Source organism: Pseudochaenichthys georgianus, chromosome 21 (assembly GCF_902827115.2).
Source record: "Pseudochaenichthys georgianus chromosome 21, fPseGeo1.2, whole genome shotgun sequence".
Lineage (NCBI taxonomy): Eukaryota > Metazoa > Chordata > Actinopteri > Perciformes > Channichthyidae > Pseudochaenichthys > Pseudochaenichthys georgianus.
This window is the reverse complement of record NC_047523.1, coordinates 35,936,447-35,960,576: the sequence shown is the minus strand read 5'-3', so window position 1 is coordinate 35,960,576 and position 24,130 is coordinate 35,936,447. Positions and strand designations below refer to the sequence as shown.

General features: G+C 40.4%; 2 protein-coding genes across 2 annotated transcripts in view; both read left to right on the top strand.

Moving 5' to 3' along the window:
* mphosph8 (M-phase phosphoprotein 8) overlaps window positions 1-10,325 on the top strand; it is a 29,334-nt gene extending 19,009 nt beyond the window's left edge. Inside the window, exons 8-14 of the mRNA XM_034109467.2 lie at window positions 289-429; window positions 3,397-3,483; window positions 4,050-4,204; window positions 6,302-6,453; window positions 7,440-7,564; window positions 7,672-7,755; window positions 8,512-10,325. Coding sequence (XP_033965358.1) covers window positions 289-429; window positions 3,397-3,483; window positions 4,050-4,204; window positions 6,302-6,453; window positions 7,440-7,564; window positions 7,672-7,755; window positions 8,512-8,553 — 786 coding nt within the window. The 3' untranslated portion in view covers window positions 8,554-10,325. The remainder of the gene's footprint in view (window positions 1-288; window positions 430-3,396; window positions 3,484-4,049; window positions 4,205-6,301; window positions 6,454-7,439; window positions 7,565-7,671; window positions 7,756-8,511) is intronic.
* Window positions 10,326-15,706: 5,381 nt separating this feature from the next.
* zmym2 (zinc finger, MYM-type 2) overlaps window positions 15,707-24,130 on the top strand; it is a 46,311-nt gene continuing 37,887 nt past the window's right edge. The window contains 1 exon segment of the mRNA XM_071207026.1: window positions 15,707-15,778. The gene's annotated coding sequence lies outside the window, so the exon portion shown is untranslated.

The window sequence follows — 24,130 nt, the reverse complement described above, 5'->3', positions numbered from 1 at the left end:
TTGATTTTGAATTTTTTAAAGCAAATTTGACCCATTATGAATGTGAAAAGAAAAAAAGCCGTAGTCTATATCCAATCTTAGATGGTGGTGAGTCTCGGTCCAAAACGAGATTAAGATTAAAATTGGGATATATTTATACCTCAAAATCCATCTCTTTTAGTTCCATCGAAGTGATTCCCCCTCTCCAGCTGTTACACAATTAAAAACCTGCTAATTAAAAATCCACAGTTGCCGATTGCCCACCCACGTCTGTGACATGTAGCTCTATATTTGTCTGTTTGTCCGCAGGATAGCAGCGGCATGTCTCTGAGCATGCTGGCAGCAGTGGGGGGGCAGGACGACATCCTCAGGCTGCTGATAAGGAAGGGGGTGAAGGTGAACGGACGACAGAAGAACGGCACCACAGCGCTGATGCACGCTGCTGAAAAGGTAACAGTGCATTTTACCTCAAATGACAATGTTTCTATGAAGCTATCAAAGTCAACTTTATTGTCAATCTTCCAGTTTGTGTGTACAGACAGAGAGATCGAAATACCGTTTCCCACAATCCCGAATATAAAAACAAATGTATCTAAAAATATGTGTGCAAATATTTATATATATATATATATATATATATATATATATATATATATATATATATATATATATATATATATATATATATATATATATATATATATATATATATATATATACACAGAATCAAAGACACATTTTTACATGTGCACCAGGGGGGGGCAGCTGCCACACAGACCGCGGCTCACACCGCTGCAGAGAGGGAGCGAGCTGTCCCAGCACCTATGGATCAGCTTCCCCTGGGAGCATTTCCCCTTCCACTAGTTTTGTTTTTACTAAGGACGAGAGCTTGAAACTAAATATGAATAAAACACTGCCGTTTGAATCGATAGCGTTTAACAGACGGCGCTGTTTGGGGCGTTACGTTACAAAATACTATCACTTTGCTAAACTATTAAATCCACGTAAACTACACATCACAGCCATGAGGCCAGATCAATGAAACCAGGATACATCCTTTACCGTAAAAACTGGATCCAAACACAGCTGCCCGTGTGCGCTTGATCAATACTTTCTGATGTTATATTTATGATATGCTACATATTAGCTACATGGCCCTAACGTGTAAAGTTATACAAGCATTTGTACCAGTGCTTTTCACAAGTAGACTCTTGCAGGCCAGAGTAGCTGGAGTGATTCAACAACAACAAAAATACATGAGAAGTGATCAGGACGAACAGATAGAGGAAAAGAAAGATGAAGAGACCAGGAGGGTCAGAGCAGGAGGAAGAGGAGGAGATGAAGAGACCAGGAGGGTCAGAGCAGGAGGAAGAGGAGGAGATGAAGAGACCAGGAGGATCAGAGCAGGAGGAAGAGGAGGAGATGAAGAGACCAGGAGGGTCAGAGCAGGAGGAAGAGGAGGAGATGAAGAGACCAGGAGGGTCAGAGCAGGAGGAAGAGACCAGGAGGAAGAGGAGGAGATGAAGAGACCAGGAGGGTCAGAGCAGGAGGAAGAGACCAGGAGGGTCAGAGCAGGAGGAAGAGGAGGAGATGAAGAGACCAGGAGGGTCAGAGCAGGAGGAAGAGGAGGAGATGAAGACATTAGTGAAGAAGAAGAAATGTATGTGAGAAATAAAGATGAAGTATCAGAAAGAGGGCCAGAGGCAGGGATCAGGAGGCAGATGAAACTCCAGCTGGACCACATGGTATGTTCTTATTCTCCTTACATATTCCATCACAGCAGCTCAATCTAGCAGCTCTTAGTATTGACACATATTGATTGAAATGTGTTGCTGCACAGGTCACCTGTAGCTCTCTGAAGAGATGGGTGATGTCATTTGTGTACTTAATTATAACTAAGTACTTACAGTATGCAGAATTCTGAGTATTCTCTGAATCGGGTGCCTTTTGGGTCTTTATATCTTTGAAAAATGAAACCAAAATGTTTGGTCATAACATCTAGTAGTGGACTACTTACATGTTCCCACCTCAGGCACAACATATAAATAATTAGGCCTACTAGGAATTTCAACAGGGTTGAAGTTTTTGACAAAAAGTAGACATGAGACCTTGTTTAGCTAAGATATGGCACCACATGGAAGTCAAGGACATTACAAAATTGTAATATTTTGCAAAACTATTAATTATTTACTATTATTAATTCATACAACATAGTTGAAATGTTGAGCTTGTCAATCTTAATCTGAAAATACAAAAACTGAAATATAGGTAAGAGGAGAAACTGACACTCTTGTGATGTAATTCCCTCGATGCAGATCACACATGGACTGATCCATTATTTGAATAGGAGGGTAAATGGTATGGCGTGACGGGGTTGAAACAAACTGAGGGACAATATTGCAATTTCATAGATAATTCAAGTATTTTTTCAGAATTGATTTTTGATCAGTTAAAGTTGACAAGCATATGATTATATTAGCAGCAACATATTGGGATAATTGGCCATTTTGATTTGTTTAATATTAAATTAATACGTAATAATGCTTAGTGAGGACATGCAAATATGTCTGTCTAAGACAACCAATTTTTTTTAAAACAAAATATATATTTAATTTTACATTGTAATGCAAAACAACCTGTTCCATTGATTAATTGCTTTAAAATACATTTTGTAGTTTCCTTTCATTTAAAATGGTTGAGGTAAGCTTGGGGGACTCAAAGGGCACCCGCTTGTTTGTCTGAACACCTTGTTTCTCTTGTGCATTAAGAACACTTGTGTTAGGGCATGAATTAACAATAAATAGGTTTGATACAGTATCAAATACCACGTACTATCCACCCTGGCATGACCTCTTGCCTCCCCTTTGCCCCCCCATGTAAAATGTTCTAGAACCGCCACTGGTGTGCACACATTAAGACCTAAATAAAAACACAACAGTCAATATATACAAAATAACAGTCACTTCAATATTTGAGAATGTGCATTGGTGCATATTTCATTTAGAACTTTTCCATCCAGAACTGGAGGAGACAAAAGGAGAATAAAGATTAGACTAACATTCATAAGTTGGCCAGAGACACAACTCCAAATGAATTATAATGCTGCCTCCTGTCCATAAGCCAAAGTTTGCGAACACATTAGATTTAACATCTTGAGAAAGTGATGGAAGAACTTGAATCTGATTTAGGGATAATCGATTTTTAAACTTATTACAAAAATGTACTCAAAATACACACATGCGCAAACAGACAAACTTGCAGCATCATTTCATTACCCAAAAAAAAGTTTTAATTTCATCTTCCCGAGCAGTTTTCACACATTTCAGAAAATGTGTTAGCGATCGTAGTAACATCTGCCGTCATCACTTTTTGGGTGTTTTTTCACACGTTTTCTCCTTAATCTCTATCCTCCGTCAGAACTTTCTGACAACCGTTGCCATCCTGCTGGAGGCGGGCTCCTGCGTCAACGCTCAGACACTCAGTGGGGAGACGGCCCTGATGAAGGTGAAGCTGCATTTCACAAATAAACACACACACACCTCAGAACACCTAAAACAACCCAAGTTGGACCGTTACACCACACATCAGTCTCAAACAACGTCGACCACTTTTTAAGAATAATTTAAAAGCTTGAAAATATCATTCTTAAAATCTATTATATGCCTATAAAAGTCTTACATGTAATATAGGTCCTTTAGAAATGTCAATTGTTAAGCATACATAGTCGATTATAAATAGTATTATTACTGATTGCAATCAAAGTCTCAAAACCAGATTGATTGAAACGTGTTTAAATTTAAGGTAAAGGTGATGAGACGAGAATAAGAATATTTGTGTTGTTCTTTACGTTTTTATTAATTTCTTTTCATACATATTCATACATAATAAAATAGTTTACGCCAATAATCCATCCAACGCCATATATTTTTTACATTAGAACATTTTTAAATCAAATAAATAAAGACTAGAGAAAGAAGATTTAAGGCTCTTGTACTCAGTGCTTTACAGTGGTAAGATCTGTAAATGGGACACGGGCTGTTTTGGTAAATATTTCCTCTCCTTCACTGCAGGCTTGCAAAAGAGGGAACGCTGACGTAGTGCGCCTCCTGCTGGAGTACGGAGCGGACTGCAACATCATGTCCAAAACCAAGACCGCTGCCATGTACTTCGCCAAGCTGGGCAACAACCTGATGGTGTGCGACCTGATCAAGGACCACGTCAGCATGTGAGTCAAACATTAGAATACTGTAAGGATTCCTGGTGTGTCACAAAGCACTATGTAAGGGATAATGTCCCTAATAATAATAATATAATAATCCCGCATATTACATGGCCACGTTCTCAACAAAGTAAAGATATGACTCCCAATATTAATTGGATGAAGAAATGCTTTTATGGATTTAGAAAATGTTTTTATTGATTTAAAAAATAGTTGTATGTCTTGGTTTAAATTGACATGCATGTGCCAAGAAAAATAGTCCGTTGTTACGGTTTTAAAAATGTAGCAACGGCAGGAGGGCGGAGCTTTTTGATTACAGATTTGAAAACATCGTTGCTTGCTTTAAAAGTAGCACAATTCATTATGTCAAACCTTGGAAAGTATCTAGATATCCCTGCCCTAATGCCAAAGTAACTGGCAACTGAATATGTTTTGCCGTTTGATGTCTATGTCTGGACCGCTGCGTAAAAAGGAGGGTTTCTGCCATATATACAGTCTATGGTTTCTGCCCGTTACTTCTCCGCTGTTTTCTTGTCGCTCTTGTCTTGTCAGTTCGAAAACTGTATACAGTTAAATCGAACTGACTTTTTTGTGCAGATGTGAGCGTCCTTAACAACGGTCAATACGTGCTTGACAGCGGTCTGTCTGTTCTGGATTAACAATGTGTCATGTGTTCTGAATTGACCAATCATAATAGAGTATTCAACTAAGCCATGTAATAAATTACTAATAAACCAGTGTGCGAAAAAGTACACGTCCCACCGTCCGGGACGTGTTATTTACAATATCGGACGAGTAGATCTTTCAATTGACTTGTCCGGTGGACAAGTGACGTTTATTGACAAGTTATTGATACATTCAGTTTACAAAAGGCAGAACTCATTCGCATTGGGGGGGGTAGTAAAGTGCTATTTTTTTACAAGTGGGGGGTGGACTGAATATCCTTTCGCCTCCTCTCAGAGGAGCACAGGGATGTCAGTATTGTTTATGTAGCAGGGTATAGAAAGTACATTAATGAAATGAAAATACTATTTATTTACTTTTACAAACAGTGAGCAGCTGGGCAGCTGCAGCATGTGTGTTGCAGGACATGTGTAAGCGTCTTTGAGTTGTAGAAAAGCGCTAGGCCTATAGACTATAAATATAATGTATTATTATTATTATTATTATTAGGCCTATGTGTTGGACATGTGTGGTTGGACTCTGTCTCACAGGCAGGTTGCAGTGTAGCATCAGAGGACACTGGGCCAGTTGTACATTCTCAAACTGCACCACTTAGAACTAACTAAACAATGCAGAGATTATTTTTATATAATTGTATTCAATAACCGTAAGAAATTCAACAGTATGAAGTGATTTGTAAATAGGAATACAGATTTGACTTAATGTTTTCATAAATATATTTTTCTCCCAGTTTGACTTATTTTTACCCTCTCAAAGAACCGGAATCGAGAACCGAAAATAACCGGAATCGAAAAGCAGAACCGGAATCGTTAAAATCCAAACGATATCCAACCCTATGTGTGATGCAGTAAAATCTTACGGCTCACTTACGTTAGCGGTGTCGTAAAAAACGTGGGGAAATGTAAAATACGATGACGAAGAAGAAGATTCCAGTGGCCAAAATGTTGTCCATTCTGGACAAGTAAAACATGTATTCGGACAAGTAAATTGCCAAACTCACTTGTCCATGGACAAGTACTCTCTAAAAACTTTTTCTCACACTGGTTTTAAACACCAGGTAAAACAGTAATGTAACACAGTAGTGCTAAGTCATTACAGCTTTACCCAGAGATGACAAAAGTACACACATCCTTTACTCAAGTAGAAGTACAGATATTTAAAAATACTCTGGTAAAAGTAGAAGTACTGACTAAACTTATTTACTCAAGTGAAAGTAAATAAGTATGGGCTTTGAAGTGTACTTGTACCCATAACTAGCAACTGCTTTAAAGAGTACCTGACCTCCCTTTATATTAACAGAACAATAATGTGATTGTTAGCTAATGAATGTTTCCATGCTGAACAACGGCAACATGACAACGTTTCCATTGGTCCCTCTGTATTTTGTTTGTAAAGTGACGGTTTGTTTCTGTCTCTCAGGCTGGCCAGTGTAGCGGAGGACGCCATCAGAGCGTACTTTGAGTCTCGCCTGGTGCTGCTGGAGCCCGTCTTCCCTCTCGCCTGCCACCGGCTCTGTGAGGGGCCCGACTTCTCGCTGGAGTTCGGCTTCAAGTCACAGCCACAACAAGAGGGTAAAACACAGCCTTTAATTTGGAGGTTATAAAGTGATTTAAAAAGCAAACCACTACCTTCATTTTGAACTGATATTGCGTTTAAGATCAGGTTTTCAGATAATTTAGAGTTAGTGTGTGATTTTTTTATTGTGTGTATATAGAGAGGCGAAGTCCCTCCCTCTCCGGGGAGCTCCATGGGACCTTATTTTCGTAAAAAGTATGCATTGAAGTCAATGGAGAAAGAAAGATTATCCTTCGATCCCGTTTGAATTGAGCCACGAATTACACATATGATGTTTGACCATTTAAAAGATAATTTTGCAAGTCAAATTTTTTTAAATGTGTCGTGAAACTGTGAAGTAACACTTTTGTTTGTGTGAAACCGCTCAATGAACTACATCTCCCATCTCGCACCACACACCAAGACGGACGTCACGTTGAAACATCTCACCTCTTTCTTTCAGAACGAGGTAGAAAGTATTAAAAGAGGTGAAAATCACTCCAAGTCTGGGCACGTTGAGAGCTGTGCATACACACAAGGGGAGTTAGTCGGTTCCGTGAGAGCCAGTATGCGGGACCGGGACTCTGGGATTTGTAGTCTTTCTAGATGCGTATTTTTCATAGTCTTATATTTCAACAGTTTTACGACAAACTGTGACTTTTTTGACTTGGAAATGATTTTTTAAGATTGACAAACATCATATGTGTAATTCATGGCACAATTCAAACGGAATCAAAAGATACGTTCTCGCTCTCTATTTACTTCAATACATACTTTTTCCGAAATAAGGTCCCATGGAGGTCCACCGGAAAAGGAGGGACTTCTGATCTATGATTTCTTCTCAATAGGATAAGACGAGACATCATCTTATTGATCCATCACCCAGCCCTGGGTTGCATTTGACATACTCATTTCTATGCCTCTCTAGACCTCCATCTTCTATCTTTTTTATCCTTACTAAATGTTCCTCTCCCACAATACCTCTGTCCTTCTTCCGCTGCAGGCTCGGGCATCCTCCTCTTCATCTTCCACGCCAACTTCCTGAATGAGATCACGGCGCGGCTCTGCGGACCCTGCAGCGTTCACGCCGTCGTGCTCAACGACAAGTTCCAGCTGCCCATCTTCCTGGTACAGCAGCTGCAGGAGGCTCAGAATGACTTGCACCTTAGAGCTTTGCATGCATTTAGTTCCCCGTTCCTGTAAATTAATAGCTATCTTTCCACATTTCTTTATAGGACAGTCACTTCATCTACTCCTTCAGCCCGGCTCCAGGCATCAACAGACTCTTCATTCGTCTGGCAGAGGCGCCAATAGCCAAGGTGACACTCGCACAGAGACACAACACACACACACACACTTTGAATCATGCTCATGAAACTGTCTGCCCTCTATAATTGTGTGACAGTAGTAATTACAGAATTTTGATGTACTCTCGAAATCTGCAATAAAGTAAGAATTGAAGAGACAAGTGTCTAAAAGTGTGAGCTTCGTTAGATTAGCGTTCTTGACTACCGTACTTTTCGGACTATAAGCCGCGACTTTTCCTCCCATTTTTTGTGTACAGCTAACGGCCACTAGGGAACCTCCTAAATCTATGGATTTCACAGGTAAAATTAACCACCTTTAACACTATGGGCTCTATGACCGGTCCGCGCCCGCCACCTTTAAGCGGCGGGCTCCAGCAGGAAAAGCTGGAGGCCGGAAAAGAGTGAGACAGGTAGCGCGCCAAAGTGAAAGTGGAACCGAGAGACAGAACGAGAGCAAGACAGACGGACAATTTAGCTGCTGCGGCTTATATGCAGGTGCGCTTTATAGTCCGAAAAGTACGGTACTCAAAGTCCAGGACACGAGACAGAAGCTGTGTATTTAGCCAATTGTTGTAAAAAGATAGTGTATAGAGTGTAATGTCATAGAGAAGTGAATAATGCTCCAGCTGTTATTTGGAGTTTGTTTTATGGACATTGTATATATCATTATTATTATTATGTATAATTCTTAGAGGCTAAAAAGGGCCAAGTCTTATTGGTATGAACAGTTTTTGTTAACTGTTTCTTACATCGTTTTTCTTTCTGCAGGTTAAGCTACTCATCTGTGCGTACAGAGTGCAGCTGCCATAACGCCCCCTCTGGTCACCAACACACACACACACACACACACACACACACACACACACACAATGGGCAGCAGCTTTGCAGAGCTTGTTGTCTTTCAAAGGAGGAGGAGGAGCTCGTTGGGATCTCGTCACGTGAAGTGAAATTGATGTCAGTGTAAATTCCCAAATTGATGACATTTGAATCCTGTCCGCACGACTGCTCCATCTTATCATCACTGATGATCTGCACAGTTCAAGTAGAGCTTGATACAAATCCTGTCCATTTTGTTGGTGAAATCATCGCTCCTCGGTCAGAAACTCCCTCCTCTCTCTTTGGAGCAACTCCCCAAAAAAAGAAAGCCCCTCCGCGGGTCGTGCCTTTCCCAGAGTTCTACTTGATGTCAGCGTGGATATGATAGATGTGTGTGTTTGTATAACTAGCCTGTGTGCCGATTGAGAATGTTTGTGGGTGCTTCAAGAGGGCATTTCCCATCACTTTTGTAACATTTTCAATGGTCCATGCTTTCCCACTTATGTTTTCACTTTACTAAGGACTTAATTCGGGATATTCACCTGTGGATCAGTGTTCCCCTTGCAGAGGGATTTATCAGTGTCAGTCAAAACTCTATAGAAATAGAACTGCTTTATTCAACACCCAAATGTGGTTTTCATTTGATGTCATATTTGATGCCAGCCTTAATTTACAACAGCCGTTTGTTTCCCAGTATGCACGACCAGTTTTCCATCAGAGGAGTTTCACATGCTATTTTCACAAACACTGGCTTACATTTCCCGATCAACACACAATTTATGTACATCCTTAAAATGGGTTGAATCCCCCTTTTCAAGCCCAGTATCTCATTTGCAACCCTTTTCCACAGGTGAATCCCCCAGAATGAGGTGATGGAAGTGTTTTTTTATGAATGAAGAAAGAGTCCTTTTGCCTTCCATGCACAGAGTTCCTGTTTTTATATGTTCTGGTTTGTACATACTTTATATAGGTATATTCATATATACAGTTATTCAAATGTCATCTGATGACTGCTAATGTTTAGTTGCTATTTGTATGTGCCCCTGTAGGAGAGGCTTAAGTTATTTAGTACGTACAGTCAAACGCTATAAGGGCTAAACCTTAGATCAACCACCCTGCTAATAAAAGTTAGGAGATTTTAATTGGGAAAGCTTGTTAGCAGCCTTTTAGTTTCCGATAATTTGAGACATTTTTACTCTGACGATAATTATGTCAAGATTTGAACCTAAATCTGAGAATAAGTCTTATTTTGAGCAGTGTGATTTATGAACTTAGGTCAGTATATTGTCTTAATATTTGAACAATGCTGTTAAACTGTGTCCTCTCTGTCTGCGGTGCTAAATGAACCACTGTTTTTGTCAGAAACACAAAACTGATGAGCCCTGTCGATGCTTTCCTTAATAAGAGTTTTCACCTTGTCTTGTCAAAATTAAAAACGTGAAGAAGAAAATAAACCCATTTGTACTATTTTTCGTTTTTTAGCAACCAACAGCTTGATGCCAACTTGGCCTCAGAGTTTATAGTCCATAGATTGAAATGGCGTGCTTCCTGTTCTGTGGTGTTGTCTCAATGAAAACTTAAAACATGTAAGAAAAATAACTACTGAAGTTACAGCTAGCAGAGACAATGTTGACGCCTGTAATCAATGCTGTTTCAATAATGTAATGCAGATAAACATGTACGATTTTTTTATGTTTACCTTCTAGTATAAAACTCCGAATGTATTATGAATAAAGGGCAGCCAGTTGACATACCAGCACATCATCCAGGTGGCTATAGTTTGATACTTTAATACCCTAACTTTGTATCACTGCAACCTGTTTTTATGCCTTTCTATTCATATTATTCTCATATTTCTCTATAGAGATGCCTACCTCGTGTTTACCCAACGTCACAGCTCAATGTAATCTTAAAGGTGGGGTAGGTAAGTTTCAGAAACGGCCCGGCTAAACGGATTGGATGGCCTACCTGCCTGTCAGCCTTCCATCGGGGCACAAACTTATCTCGTGTCATGTGCGTGTTCGTGTGTGTTGGAGGAGGGGCTCTGTAAGGAAGTGGCAGATTTTCTCCGGTTGTGTATTTTCAAATTCTAGCGATCTCGAGCCGGTTTCTCAAACTTACTTACCCCACCTTTAACAAGCATATGGGTGCTCCAGAAACCTGAGCTGTATAAGAAATAACAACAGCCATTCATCTGCTATTGTTATTGTTTTTTTGGTTTAAAGAAAAATTATCAATATGAAAGTGCATAATTTTCATTTTTTTCTGCACTTTAAACTGCTATCCTTTGCTTTTGTATGTTTATTGATTTACCCAATGCATGGAAATGAATAGAAGTCAGTGGACCCCGGGAAGAATAGCCAGTGCTCATGCTAATAGAGATCTTAATAAAGAAAACCTAAAGCTTTCAAACACGCAATATAACATACAGGACTTGTAGCTGAGATAACACTTGTTAAACAATTGCTCGTTTAAAAGCAATGTGAACAGTTGTATGAGAACAAGTGGAGACAACCATACTACTATTTTAGCCAATCCTTCATCACTCCTTAAAGGTGGGGTAGGTAAGTTTCAGAAACCGGCTCGAGATACACTTTTTGTTATATTCCATGGAATGCTCTTAACATCCCGATAGCAATGAATATCTGAAGTGCTTTGACAAAAAATCCATAAAAAAATGTCATCTGTAGAAGCCGTAATACTGTAAAAAGTACATCCGGCTAAACGGATTGGATGGCCTACCTGCCTGTCAGCCTTCCATCGGGGCACAAACTTATCTCGTGCCCTCATTGGTCATGTGCGCGTTCGTGTGTGTTGGAGGAGGGGCTCTATAAGGAAGTGGCACATTTTCTCCGGTTGTGTATTTTCAAATTCTAGCGATCTCGAGCCGGTTTCTCAAACTTACCTACCCCACCTTTAACATACTCAACCGTCTCGCTTTTAGAATATGCTGTACACATATTTTACTTCTACAAATATCCGGCTGTGAATGACCCTGCAAATGGACATGTACTGTGTGTGTGAGAAAGGTTGATCAAAATGTTGTTTGTACAGAATTGTTTGTACTGCAGCCAGTCACTGCTTTAAAGGTGGGGTAGGTAAGTTTGAGAAACCGGCTCGAGATCGCTAGAATTTGAAAATACACAACCGGAGAAAATCTGCCACTTCCTTATAGAGCCCCTCCTCCAACACACACGAACGCACACATGACCAATGAGGGCACGAGATAAGTTAGTGCCCCGATGGAAGGCTGACAGGCAGGTAGGCCATCCAATTCGGATTGGTTGTACTTTTTACAGTATTACGGCTTCTACAGATGACATTTTTTTATGGATTTGTTGTCAAAGCACTTAAGATATTCATTGCTATCGGGATGTTAAGAGCATTCAATGGAATATAAGAAAAAGTGTATCTCGAGCCGGTTTCTGAAACTTACCTACCCCACCTTTAACTTAAAGGTTTGGTAGGTAGGTTTGTTTGAGAAACCGGCTCGAGATACACTTTTTGTTATATTCCATGGAATGCTCTTAACATCCCGAAAGCAATGCATTTGACAAAAAATCCATACAAAAATGTCATCTGTGGAAGCCGTAGTACTCAGAGCCCTAGGCTCTGGTAGTACTGTAAAAAGCACGACCAATCACCTGAGCCGGCCCGGCTAAAGTAACTGGATGGCCTACCTGCCTGTCAGCCTTCCATCTGTGCACAAACTTATCTCGTGCCCTCATGGGTCATGTGCGCGTTCGTGTGTGTTGGAGGAGGGGCTCTATAAGGAAGTGGCAGATTTTTTCCGGTTGTGTATTTTCAAATTCTAGCGGTAGGGGGAGAAGGCATGGGAGAAGGGGGTAAATTGAGCCAGTGGGTAAATTGAACCACCCCCTGTAACCAGGCAACGCCTTATAGTTGTAATCACGTGACCATAAATTATGCAAGCTCCTCCTATTTCTCATTGCCTGTGAAAGAGAGATGCTCATTCTGGTAAGTAAACATTTTTACTAAAAAACGTTTTTTGCTTGTCAAAGTAAATGTTCTAGATGTCAGCTATATCGGCTGTCATGTCAACAAAAAAAAACATATTGTATATGTTGATGTGTTAGCAGCATATTAAACCATGTGAATCATTAAGCTAAAGATGACTGAATTGTAATGCTAGGCTATTTTTTCTAAAATGGTGGCTATGGGGTAAAGTGAACCATGGGCCTTGGGGTAAGTTGAACCAGTTTTTCAATGGAGAAATGAATGAAAGTAGGCCAAGTTGATAATAAGAGCTCATTGTAGGCTACATTTAAAGTTGAATTTAGGATCAATTTACCCCTAACCCGGGGCAAATTGAGCCACAAGACCACTTCTTTTTTAGAAGTAATATTTTCACTGCCCTTGATCAAATATTAATTCTTATCATTGCCATTGATAGGAGACATCCTGAATTATAGGTGCGTGCTTTCATTTTTACTATGTGTAATTTCTCCTTGCTTAAGGACAGCATAACTAAAAAATGGCTCAATTTACCCCACCCTCCCCTAAGTATTTAATCCAGGTGGTAACACACATGTGGGTAAGAATATGAACAAATTAGAAGATGTACAGGACAGTATGTACATTTTATGCACCTTTTGGGAAAAGCTATCGCCCATTTAATCATATCTTTAGGATTATATATTATTTCAGAAAAAGCTGTCAAAACCACTTTTATCGCCAGGTCTGAAATATGAACTCTTACATTATAAGAACGCGCTGAGCTTCAGAATAAAATATGTAGGGCTACAATAAAAAAAAGTAATAACAACTTGGCCTTTATTACTTGTCGTTGTTTCTTTGTATGCCACTTTCACTTCTACTAACTGTCAGTAGTAATTTACTCCAATATAAATATCTGACAGCTTTAGTTACACGAAACTATACGGTTGGTGTTTCAATCCATGACATGCATTTGATGTCACACACTGAACATACATTGTTTTGATATCTCAAAGGAACAGTCTACATCATAAGATATTCTTGGAGACTAAATACTGTACTGTTTAAAAGGTGCCAAGGAAGCACTTGAGTAAATACTTATTTGCTTTATCCTCTCTGCAAAAGTGTTGGTCTTGTATTTAAGATAAGATTCATATCATCTATTGAAGGAAATGCTTGTGCAGCAGTTCAGCAGGACCACAAGATTAATACAAAACAAAACAAACCCAGTTCATATTCAAATATGACTAAACAATGTCCGAGTAAACACGCAATAAAGAGTACATAGTGTATAGGCTAGATAAAGGTAAGTAAAGAGGCAGACGTATTGAACAAGGGAAACGATACTGCGCGTTGCTGTGTTGCGCACATCAGCGCATGACATTAAATGAGGTCAGTGAACGCCTCACACAAACACACAATTATTTCATGAATGCTATGTAGATCTATACTTTACGGCTGCGTGTAATAAAGGAACAGTCTGCATTACTTCCTTAATTGAGTTCCAGTGTCACAAACGTTGTACATGTTAGTTGCCTTTGCGCATGTGGGAACATTGAAGAGTCGGATATTTGTGCAGAAGATCTGGCAACCCGACTGTTATCAGGATAATCTGGAAATAAATCCGTCCAATCCTCCTCCTGCCATCAGTCTGGTGAGTTTGGAGATATTTGTGGGGTTTATTCAGTCTATAATGTGGGGTTGAAGAGATGGAAATAACCCCTGAAGTGAATCGATCTGCACGTTTCACTGATGCCGGTCGGTACCTTGAACGCACCTGATCCGCCATATTAAAAACGTGATCACTTCTTCGGATTTTGTGCACAAAAACACCAAATTAACCCATGATAGTGTTTGTTTTGTATCAAATGTAACCTGTTTTGCTCGGTCTACAGTGGCTATTTTAATAATAAAGGTATTTTAACATCCTTTGGCATCCCCCTTTTTCAACAGGGATTTATAATGATGCTTTTCAGGGATTATCAATTATGTTATATGTCGTTTTGGGTTTTCTCCTGCATGTCTGGATGAAATTACATAAGGAAAGGCGATGTTTTACGGACATCACTGAGAACATGAACTCTCTCAACCCGGATCCTTCCTGCTGATTGGACCAAGTGTACTTCAATGCAGCCTGTTTGAAAAAAAAGGGATCTGAACCTTTTATTATCAAAGTATGTCATTTCCCAGCAGATATGGTGTCGGTTTACACGGGTTACATGATCTGTATCGATAAGGGTAAATCAATTTAATGGAACCAACCCTCCTGATTGCCCCTCATGCGCATGCGTGACGAAAATAAAATTAAGGAATAGGAATGGATGACGTCGGAGAGGATATATTATGAGGGAGGTCTCACTCTGTGTTTACTTCCCATTTCCATAAACGTGAGCATATATGCAAGATTTAAAGCATCATAAATTGTGATTTTGGGAATAAATGTATTTAACTGCACTGATGAAAAGTATTCAGATCTTTAATGGAAGTAAAGGTAGTAAAAAATGATTTGTAGAAAAACATTGGTGCTTGTAAAAAAAAAAACGTATTGGGAATATTTTAAAATACAAATATAAGTAGTAGCCTCATAAAGGTAAAACACAACACTGAAGGCAGGCCGGAGTCTGAGGATCGAAGGGTGCGGGACGGGATGTAAGGGTAGACGAGATCTGTGAGGTACTGAGGGGAGAGGGCATTGCAGGGACTTGCGAGTGACGAGGAGGAGTATAGAATAAAATGGAAATATTTGAGTAAAGTACAACTAGGCTGGATGTATGAACATTTCAGTCATGTAGCTGATGGATAGATAGATAGATAAATAGATAGGTAGATAGAGATAGATAGAGATAGATAGATACTTTACTGGGACATTATTTACAGAAGAAGCCTCAGTGTGTTCAGACATAAAATAAAAATACTTAAAAAGTGGAATATAGAATTAACAACCCAAAATGTAAAGAAAAAATATTATATCAAATATAAACAATATAAATAGTATACAAAATATGGATAAAAAATACTGCAGTTAGTAGCAGTCAATTATTATTATTAATATTATTATTATTAGGGAATCCCTTTTACATGGAAACATGCTCTCTTATCGCCGGCCTCGCACGTAACGTAACGCCTTCTTAGCGTAGTGACTCATCTTCTTAACACACGATCTTTGGACGGAAAGTGGAAAGTTCTCCGTTCTGCGCATGCGCTCCCCGGGATTAATGTCAAGGCACAAAAGTGGCGCTACACCGTTTCCAGCTCTACTCCGGTAAGAGAATTTCACAGACGTTTTTCTTACCCCAGTTTTACGCCTAATTAGTCAAAGTTTGGGGAACTTGTGCGGGCCTTTAGTCGGGGGTCCAGGGCCTCATCTGGGAGTCCAACCGGGGCGAGGAGACACACTAAAGTGAAGAATTAACAGTTTATTCTAACAGATTTTCTCCCAGGCTGCTGTGTGTGTGTGTTCTGCAGCCGCCTCTAGTCTCCAGTATTGTTCATTTGGCTCCCTAATGGCGGACGGCAGGCAGTGCTGTTTTCCATTGGGGGGGCGGGGGGTAAAGGGAGGGGAGTTAGCTGGGGGGGGGGAATGCAATGTGGTTATGAAATTACCGGGTTTACACCGGGTCACGGTTGAATCTAAACCCTTGTAAACACGATGCAGGTTTTTTTTGTGCGCCTCGTTGTTTACCACCACACCGCATGACATAAATGAGTGCAGTTCATGTGATGCGTAATGCAAAGCGCGCCCCTGGTGGTGGTGGCTATATTTGCCACTGATTGCGCCAGGGTGGGCTCGGTTGGTGCAAGGGGCAACTTCCAATTAAAAGCCCGGCGTCACAGGTATCATACAAATCGGGTTTTTTATTCGGTTTTCCGGCCTGTTTTGGTGGAATGCACGACTAGGAATAATACACTGGATAAAAAGGAGGGGTACCACACGTTTCTCAACCTTTAGATCAGCATTATATGTATGCTTTGCAGAGTGTAACACTATTTTGTATCTGAGGGGAATAAGTTGTGATCATTTCTAGTGGTATTGCAACAATGGCGCAGTCTGTGCCTGCTCTCCTCTCCTCGTTGCGCCGCTAATCCAATGGCTGTTTGCGCCAGGAAGGGCAGGGGAGGCACCACGTTTCTCCTGGATCCCAACTCCGAATCCAACCTACCCCCCTCATTCACCTGGGTTATTTTTGGAAGAGTTGCGCAGCTCAGGTAGTTCTGTTTCTTATTATTAAAGTTGTGGACCTGCTTTCTGTACTTGGTTAAATATGATTGCTGGAGAAAAAGGGGAATGATAGTGAACGCCTGGACCGGATTATGTGCTGTTGTGTTCCTCGTCATGGAGCTGTGTTAATAACCAAGGGCACAGCCAGGGGGGACTGAACCGGGCCCCTGAAACTGGGTACAGACTGTCCTTCAATGCTGGTTGTCTAACATTTCCTATTAGGGCTCATCAGCTGCAGGATAGGGAGGGTTTAGTTTGCATTAATCTGCCAGGTAACCGGTCTGTTTGTAGCCCATCAGCTGGGGGGTGTTCTGGTGGCTGTGCATTACGCATCATATCTCAGTGACATAAGTCTTATATAATAATCACTCATTTTTTGGTGGAAAATGCTATTAGTCGGATGTTATCTGCACAACTGGCGCAAACCGCTGCATGCCTGCACCTCGTGACCTGCTTTGGGGGAAATGATGTGCGCAAACTGACAGCATTGGAGAGGATGTGAGGTGATGATGTGGCGCAGATTTTTGGCACGTTTATTGCACGATGGAGGCAGTCCTCCCCCCAGCCCCAGCCTCTCTCTGGCCACCTGGTGTTGACGTTAGAGCAGCAAGGTTGCATGTCAGAGCTCATTAAATGAATACTGGACCCTCGTTTCTCTCGTCCACGTGAACGCAGGCTCATAGCTCTGCGTTGCAGTTTGATCCGAGTCTAGACCAGGCTATTTTCCCCCCTCAGTGCACTACTGAGTTTCCCTGTGATGTTATATTATCAGATGCTTTTATGTCGCAGCTTTACTTGGAGAAGGGGGTGCCTTTGGGTCCTCTCTCTATATTTTGACACCAGTTAACCCCACACACAGAGAGCCAGTTGTACTCCTAAAACACATCGACATAAAACACAAGCTTCAGTTGGATTAGACAGAAATGATTCGGAATACCTTCTTGGTTCTTTTAAACAGTCAAGAACGACATATTGATCTTGAATGTCACTGTTTTCACTTGTGCTTCCTGTCACGTGACCACCATGAGCAATGTTATAGCTTCAGTGTTTCACAGTCAAGTACATCCTCCTGACAATCATCAAGCATATAGGATTCAACTCTGGTGCTTTGTAGTCATGTGTTTTTAATCAAAAGTACATACTTTGATGAACTTTCACACAAGGAACTTGCATTTCCTCTTTACATTTCTGAAAAACATGCTTTTATGAAAGAATATGTTTTAACCACAGATGGAAATTAGCTATTGGCTATAATCTGGCATATTGCATCTCTTCTCTTTGCTGAGATTCATGTTTTTGTATGCATGGTCCTTCTATAAATAAATAAATAAACTTTGATAGAAAAAAGGCAAATATATGGAAATATTGACAAACGCATTGACATCTTGAAACTTGTATTTTAGCATCTAATTGCACAAACGCATCTAAACTATCATGGCCGGAACTAAAACAGGAAGCGATGAAATAGATCGATTGAGTGGCTGAACTCCAGATATAGTTTGTCAATTATTATTTTTAGACCAAAATTAGGTTAACTGTTTTGGAGGAATCTCGTAACGCTGCTTTCCACACTGGTCAGTAATAGTTGTGTCAGGATAACATTGACTGTAAGCAAGGGGTGAGGGACAATAATACAGCGTAATGTTTCCAATAGTTGTTGTAGAAAGTGTGTTGTGTGATGCAGTGGATGGAGCAACACATAATTTCCCACTAGGACCATGCATGTTTAAAATACCCTGAAATGTGTATTTTGAATTGATCGCATGCCTCTTTGTCTGATTGCTGTTTTAATGGGAGTTTAATATGCATCTGAAACTTCTGATACCACAGCACAAGAAGAGGCTTGTTGTAAATACTAGTGGTTATCTTTGGTGGTAGATTTCTGTTTTTTAGGGGCCTGGAAAGTCCTTCGAAAATGTTCATAAGCTGCCGTTAAATGTGTGTTCATATCAGAACGGTTTGCTAGTTTTAGACATGTTTTTAATTTAAGTTCTTGTCAATCTGCAGAAGATGACCATTACTTTTGATTATGTTGGCTGCTTTTGTTCAATTAAAAACGATTTTGTAATTATATCTCAAAATAAAGGTATTAGATTTTGATATACTTACGAATTGGCAGTGGTATTGATAGAAGTATACCCAGCTCTAATGCAGGACTATTGCCTTAGATTTCAACCCCCTGTTTTTTGCGAAGTAGCTGACATACATTAGTAAGTAAATAAAGCTGGTTTTAGTCAAGTGACTGTCTTTGTATTCCCACACTTAGTCCTTAAACAAACATTACTGGTGATTATTTATAAAAAATTTCATCATGTAAATATTTGGTGAATGCACCAATAGGAAAACTCGAATGTCGTGGGATTATCGATAATTTAATTTTGTTCCAGTTTCCTGTCCGGAGGTCATTTGGGTCAGGCTGGATTTCCCACCATACAGATATTTTGCAAAATCCCAACTAGACCATGAATAAAGGTACATGTTGTTAATGTGCAAGCTGTAAAATAGTAACGAGAGAACCCAATTTGCCTACCTGTTTCTTCCGTGATATGGCAGCTGTAGTGCTATGATTATATTACATAGATGCACCCCACTGTGCTGAGCCAAAATGGCTGCCTCAATTATGTCATGCAGTGATGTGGCTTCCTCTGTAGTGCAGACTTGTTGTAGCGCTCAAGAATGTTTTCAGGTGCATTCAGGCTCTTCCTGTTCAGTGTGGGAGAAGATCATAGAGCTGCAGAGATAGTTGTCGGCTCAGAAAAGTGTGTGTGAGCTTGTGTGTGTGTTTGTGCTGAAGCTGCAGTGTGATCTCCCTGCTGTGACATAAAAAGGGAGATTTTGACAAACAGATCAACGTAGAGTGCAGAGATCTCCAACAGTGCTTTAAATAGATCTGATCTGGTGGCACCAGATCTTTTGGTTATTATAGAGGATATACTATTCTGATTTTCGGGTTCATATGTGTATGTAGTGTCTCTACTGGGACATGTCTCCATGCTTTAATGTTCAAAAAGCGCTTTATTTTTCTCATACTGCCTGTGCTGCAGCACCTCTTTTCCCCCTCTGTCTGAAACCAGAGCCCAGTCTGCTCGGATTGGTTAGCTGACCGGCTCAGTTGTGATTGGTCAACCACTAAGAGATGTCCCGCCCCTTAGACTATCACGTACAATGTGTTATATCCAATCTTTATTTCAGACTCAAGGTCCATGTTAGAGTGCTAGCCAATAGAAGTGCGAGTGTTACGTAGTGATGTCACTATGTTAGTCAAATGGAGGCGTTTCAGGCTCTACTCTTCAAGGAGTAGAGCTGCTGTGCAACCGGCAACTCTTTTTATAACCGATTGATCATTGAAGTATATTTTCAAGCAAGAGTTTTAGCCTCCCACATATCAAAATGTCATGGTTTCCTCTGTTTTTAATCAGATTAAACAGAAAATCGTTGTATTTTGGAACGACAATACAAGACATTTTCTATAATGAAAACAACCATTAGTCACAGCCATGATACATTCAGGTATCAATTCAGCACCCCATAGGCTTATATTGAACCAATTGAAGTCATGTGTTGGCCAACTCAACAGCACCCAGATGCAGAGACCCAGTCCCTGTGGTGGTGAGCCACACCGTCACCACGGTAACCAAGGTGTAGCTTCAACAGTTGCTGGGGGCAACAAGAGAGAGCGACATTCAGAGAGGGACGGGGAGAAACGGCAGGTGAGAGGAGGCGTAGATTGCTGCGTCGTTAGGAAGGGAAGGGGGTGCTGAGAACAGGAAGAGAGGAGTAAAAAGGGGGGTGAGAGACGTGAGGAAGAAGAGGAGATGGAGGAAGAGGGGGAAGAAGAAGAGGAGGAGATGGAAGAGGAGGAGGGGCCTCCCGTTGCTGGGCAGGCACGTAGCAGCTCTCTGAGATCAGGGCGATGTGGCTCATACATAATATATGCCGACATTATTGATATTTATTTTTGATATTTTCACATTTCCTCTAAAATAGCATCTCTTTGATTAAAATCATTACACCAGCATGATGATGATGATGATGATAGTAATCGTAGGGACATATTCTGCTCATATTCAAGTTGAAATGCTTTGTGTCTCGACTGTGACATGTCTCCATGCTTTAAAGGTGGGGTAGGTAAGTTTCATAAACCGGCTCGAGTGCACTAAAATGTGAAAGTACACAGCCAAAAAGAATCCGCCCCTTCCTTCAGACTTCCTCAGAGCACCTCCTCCAACACACATGAACGCGCAATACACGCCCAATGAGGGCACGAGATACATTTGTGCGTGCACGAGATGGAAGGCTGACAGACAGGGCGGCAATCGTGCTTTTTACAGTATTACGGCTAGGGATGTCCCGATCACCTTTTTTTGCTCCCGATCCGATTCCGATCATTTGATTTTGACAATCTGCCGATACCGATTTTTCCCGATCCGATCTTTATGCAATGCATTAAGAGAAACAAAAGGTAACCGATAACGGCTGGTCATCCAACGCGATGAATTCAGCTATCTTGGCTGTTATTGTGTTGGCCTCACTGTTCTGGGGCAGTTTCTCTTTCCTTTTGAAAGTCTCTGAAAGTGTTGGTTGTTTCAGTGCCGTTACCTGAGTGGCCGCTGTGTACTCGCCGTGTTGTTGTTGGTGTTTGTTTCTCAGGTAGCGTATTAGATTGGTCGTGTTGAACGTAGCTCTGTTCTTTCCACCACGCGGAACCTCTGCCTTGCAAAGATCGGGAGAAAAAAATCGGGGATTGGGATTTTTTATTTTATTTTTTATAATTTTTATTTTTTTATTTAATGTTACAAAACAAAAATGACCATGTTCACGTCTTAAAGTCATCCTGAGGACTTAGTTTTGGTTTAAAATTACACAACATCATGTATGTGTTGCTTCTTTTGGGCTTGTTTTCAGACCTGGTTGCTTTTTCTCTGAAATCTGGCAACAGAGTGGGCGCAGTGTCTAATAGTAGCATCAAGCTAACGAGAGGCTACGTTCAGCTGGTGACTCGGGAGTCGGGACAGAGAAAATGTCAGGAGTTTGGAAGTATTATAAAATTGAAAGCGAAGGCAGTGTAACAGCCAGATGCAATGTTTGGAAGGCAGAGGTTCCGCGTGGTGGAAAGAACAGAGCTACGTTCAACACGACCAATCTAATACGCTACCTGAGAAACAAACACCAACAACAACACGGCGAGTACACAGCGGCCACTCAGGTAACGGCACTGAAACAACCGACACTTTCAGAGACTTTTAAAAGGAAAGAGAAACTGCCCCAGAACAGTGAGGCCAACACAATAACAGCCAAGATAGCTGAATTCATCGCGTTGGATGACCAGCCGTTATCTGTTACCTTTTTTTTCTCTTAATGCATTGCATAAAGATCGGATCGGGAAAATTCGGTATCGGCAGATTGTCAAAATCAAATGATCGGAATCGGATCGGGAGCAAAAAAAGGTGATCGGGACATCCCTAGAGAATTGAGATCACGATTCTCATCGTTTCAATGAAAATATTTATTGCACTCTTACTCTTAGACGTCACGTGAGTACAATGAATTTAAACAGACAACATGTGTCTCTCTTGTAACAAAAACATAACTTTGTCTTTAGTCTGTAGTTGCTGAATACTGAACAAACATTACTACATTCAAAATGTGGCACCTGGAGCCAACTATTGTGGCTTTAACAGACACCATCAATATCAAAGTGCTGGACTTAAATCCAAGTCTCAGTTTCTTGTAGCAAAAACATGGAGTAACTAAAATGAATTTGACAGCCAACTACTGTGGCTTTAAACAAAGTGCTTGACTTAAACTCAAGTCTCTCTGGTAACAAAACATACAGTAACTAAAATAAAGATAGTGCTGCTGCCTGAGTGCTGAACATAAAAAATAGAATTTTTGCAGCTTTATAATAATACAATTTAAACTTTGCAGTAGCACCTGTCCACAGTGACAGGACACCCAACAACCAACAACACCAACCTGTTTGTTACAGGGAGGAATGCACTTCAGTTACTCAAAATACCTCACCACAGTGCTGCTGAATATAAAAACAAAACATTCACAGCTTTAGAATAATAATATAAAAAAAGCCTAGCCGGCTAGCACCCAGTTCAACTACTGCACTTAAAGGTTCTTGTACTGAAAAAAACATAAACTTAAACAAAGTGCTAGACTCCACTGAGTAGTAATGTCACTGAATCAAAAGGATTAACTTAAATACTGCAGTCAGTACTGAATATAAAAACGGAACAGAACATAAAGTTACAGCTTCAGAATAAATGTAGATAAAGCCTAGCTACTAGCACAGTCCATCTACTGCACTTTAAGATTCTTGGCTAAGAACACCAACATGTCGACATTCTGAGGTTTCAGGGAGGAACGCTGGCACGTTACAATGTTCCCCCCCTTTTTTTCCATCGGTGTTGTTGTCATTGTTCTCGACCTCCTCGTCACTCATTTCTGTTTTTCCTGTACTACTAGTCGCTCTCGTCACTCTTTGCTAATCAGTGCTAATGCTAACGCTTCTGTAAACATACTGCCGGCTCCTGCCCTCACGTGCTGCAGTCAGTGAGTGTTGCCAGTAGTGCTGCGTACCTGGACTCACATTCAGGTTCAGGTCCGGACTCAAGTTCAGAGGTTCAGGTTCAGGTCCGGACTTATAAGTCCGGACCTGAACCCATGGCTTGTGTCAAGTTGTGTGAGTAACTAAAGTGAACTTATTGTGAGCTAATTATCAATTGAAAATTAACAATAATCAACTCAAATTCAAACTCGTCAGGTTTATTGTGCTCCCTTCCAACTTGTGTCTACATTTCTCTACAAAGTACAAATGTAAAAAAACACTTTTTGCCACTTAGTCTACAAATTACTTATGACAGCAACTACAGTGAACTACTACAAGGTTCAAACATTTATTTCATTTACCAAACTAAAGTAACCAAACAGTCCCTGAGCTGACTGAGCCTAAATCCCTAAAGCTTTGCTGAAAGGTAGAGTGTAGAGTAGACTATACGCATTACACTGTTACACACCTACTATACAGTATAGGCTACACTGTAGTGACTGTACAGTCAGAGTGTACTGTACTGTCTGTACACCATGTATTTTCTACAACTCTACATGTGTACATTATACAGTACATACTACATACATACTGATGTACATACATACTGTTAGAAATTAAAATCAATGTTGATATGGCGTAATTTTGAATTAAATACACTATTTAATTTAAATCAGTTTTATTCTGAAAAAACCGAAAGTTCACACTATTAACTTAATACTTTTATTCTGAAAAGTATTCACTTCCGGTTAGCATTAGCATGTGGCGAAATGCTACATTTTCAAACCGTGAATCGAAGGTGAAATTACATGTGATGTTGTACACTGAGCACACTG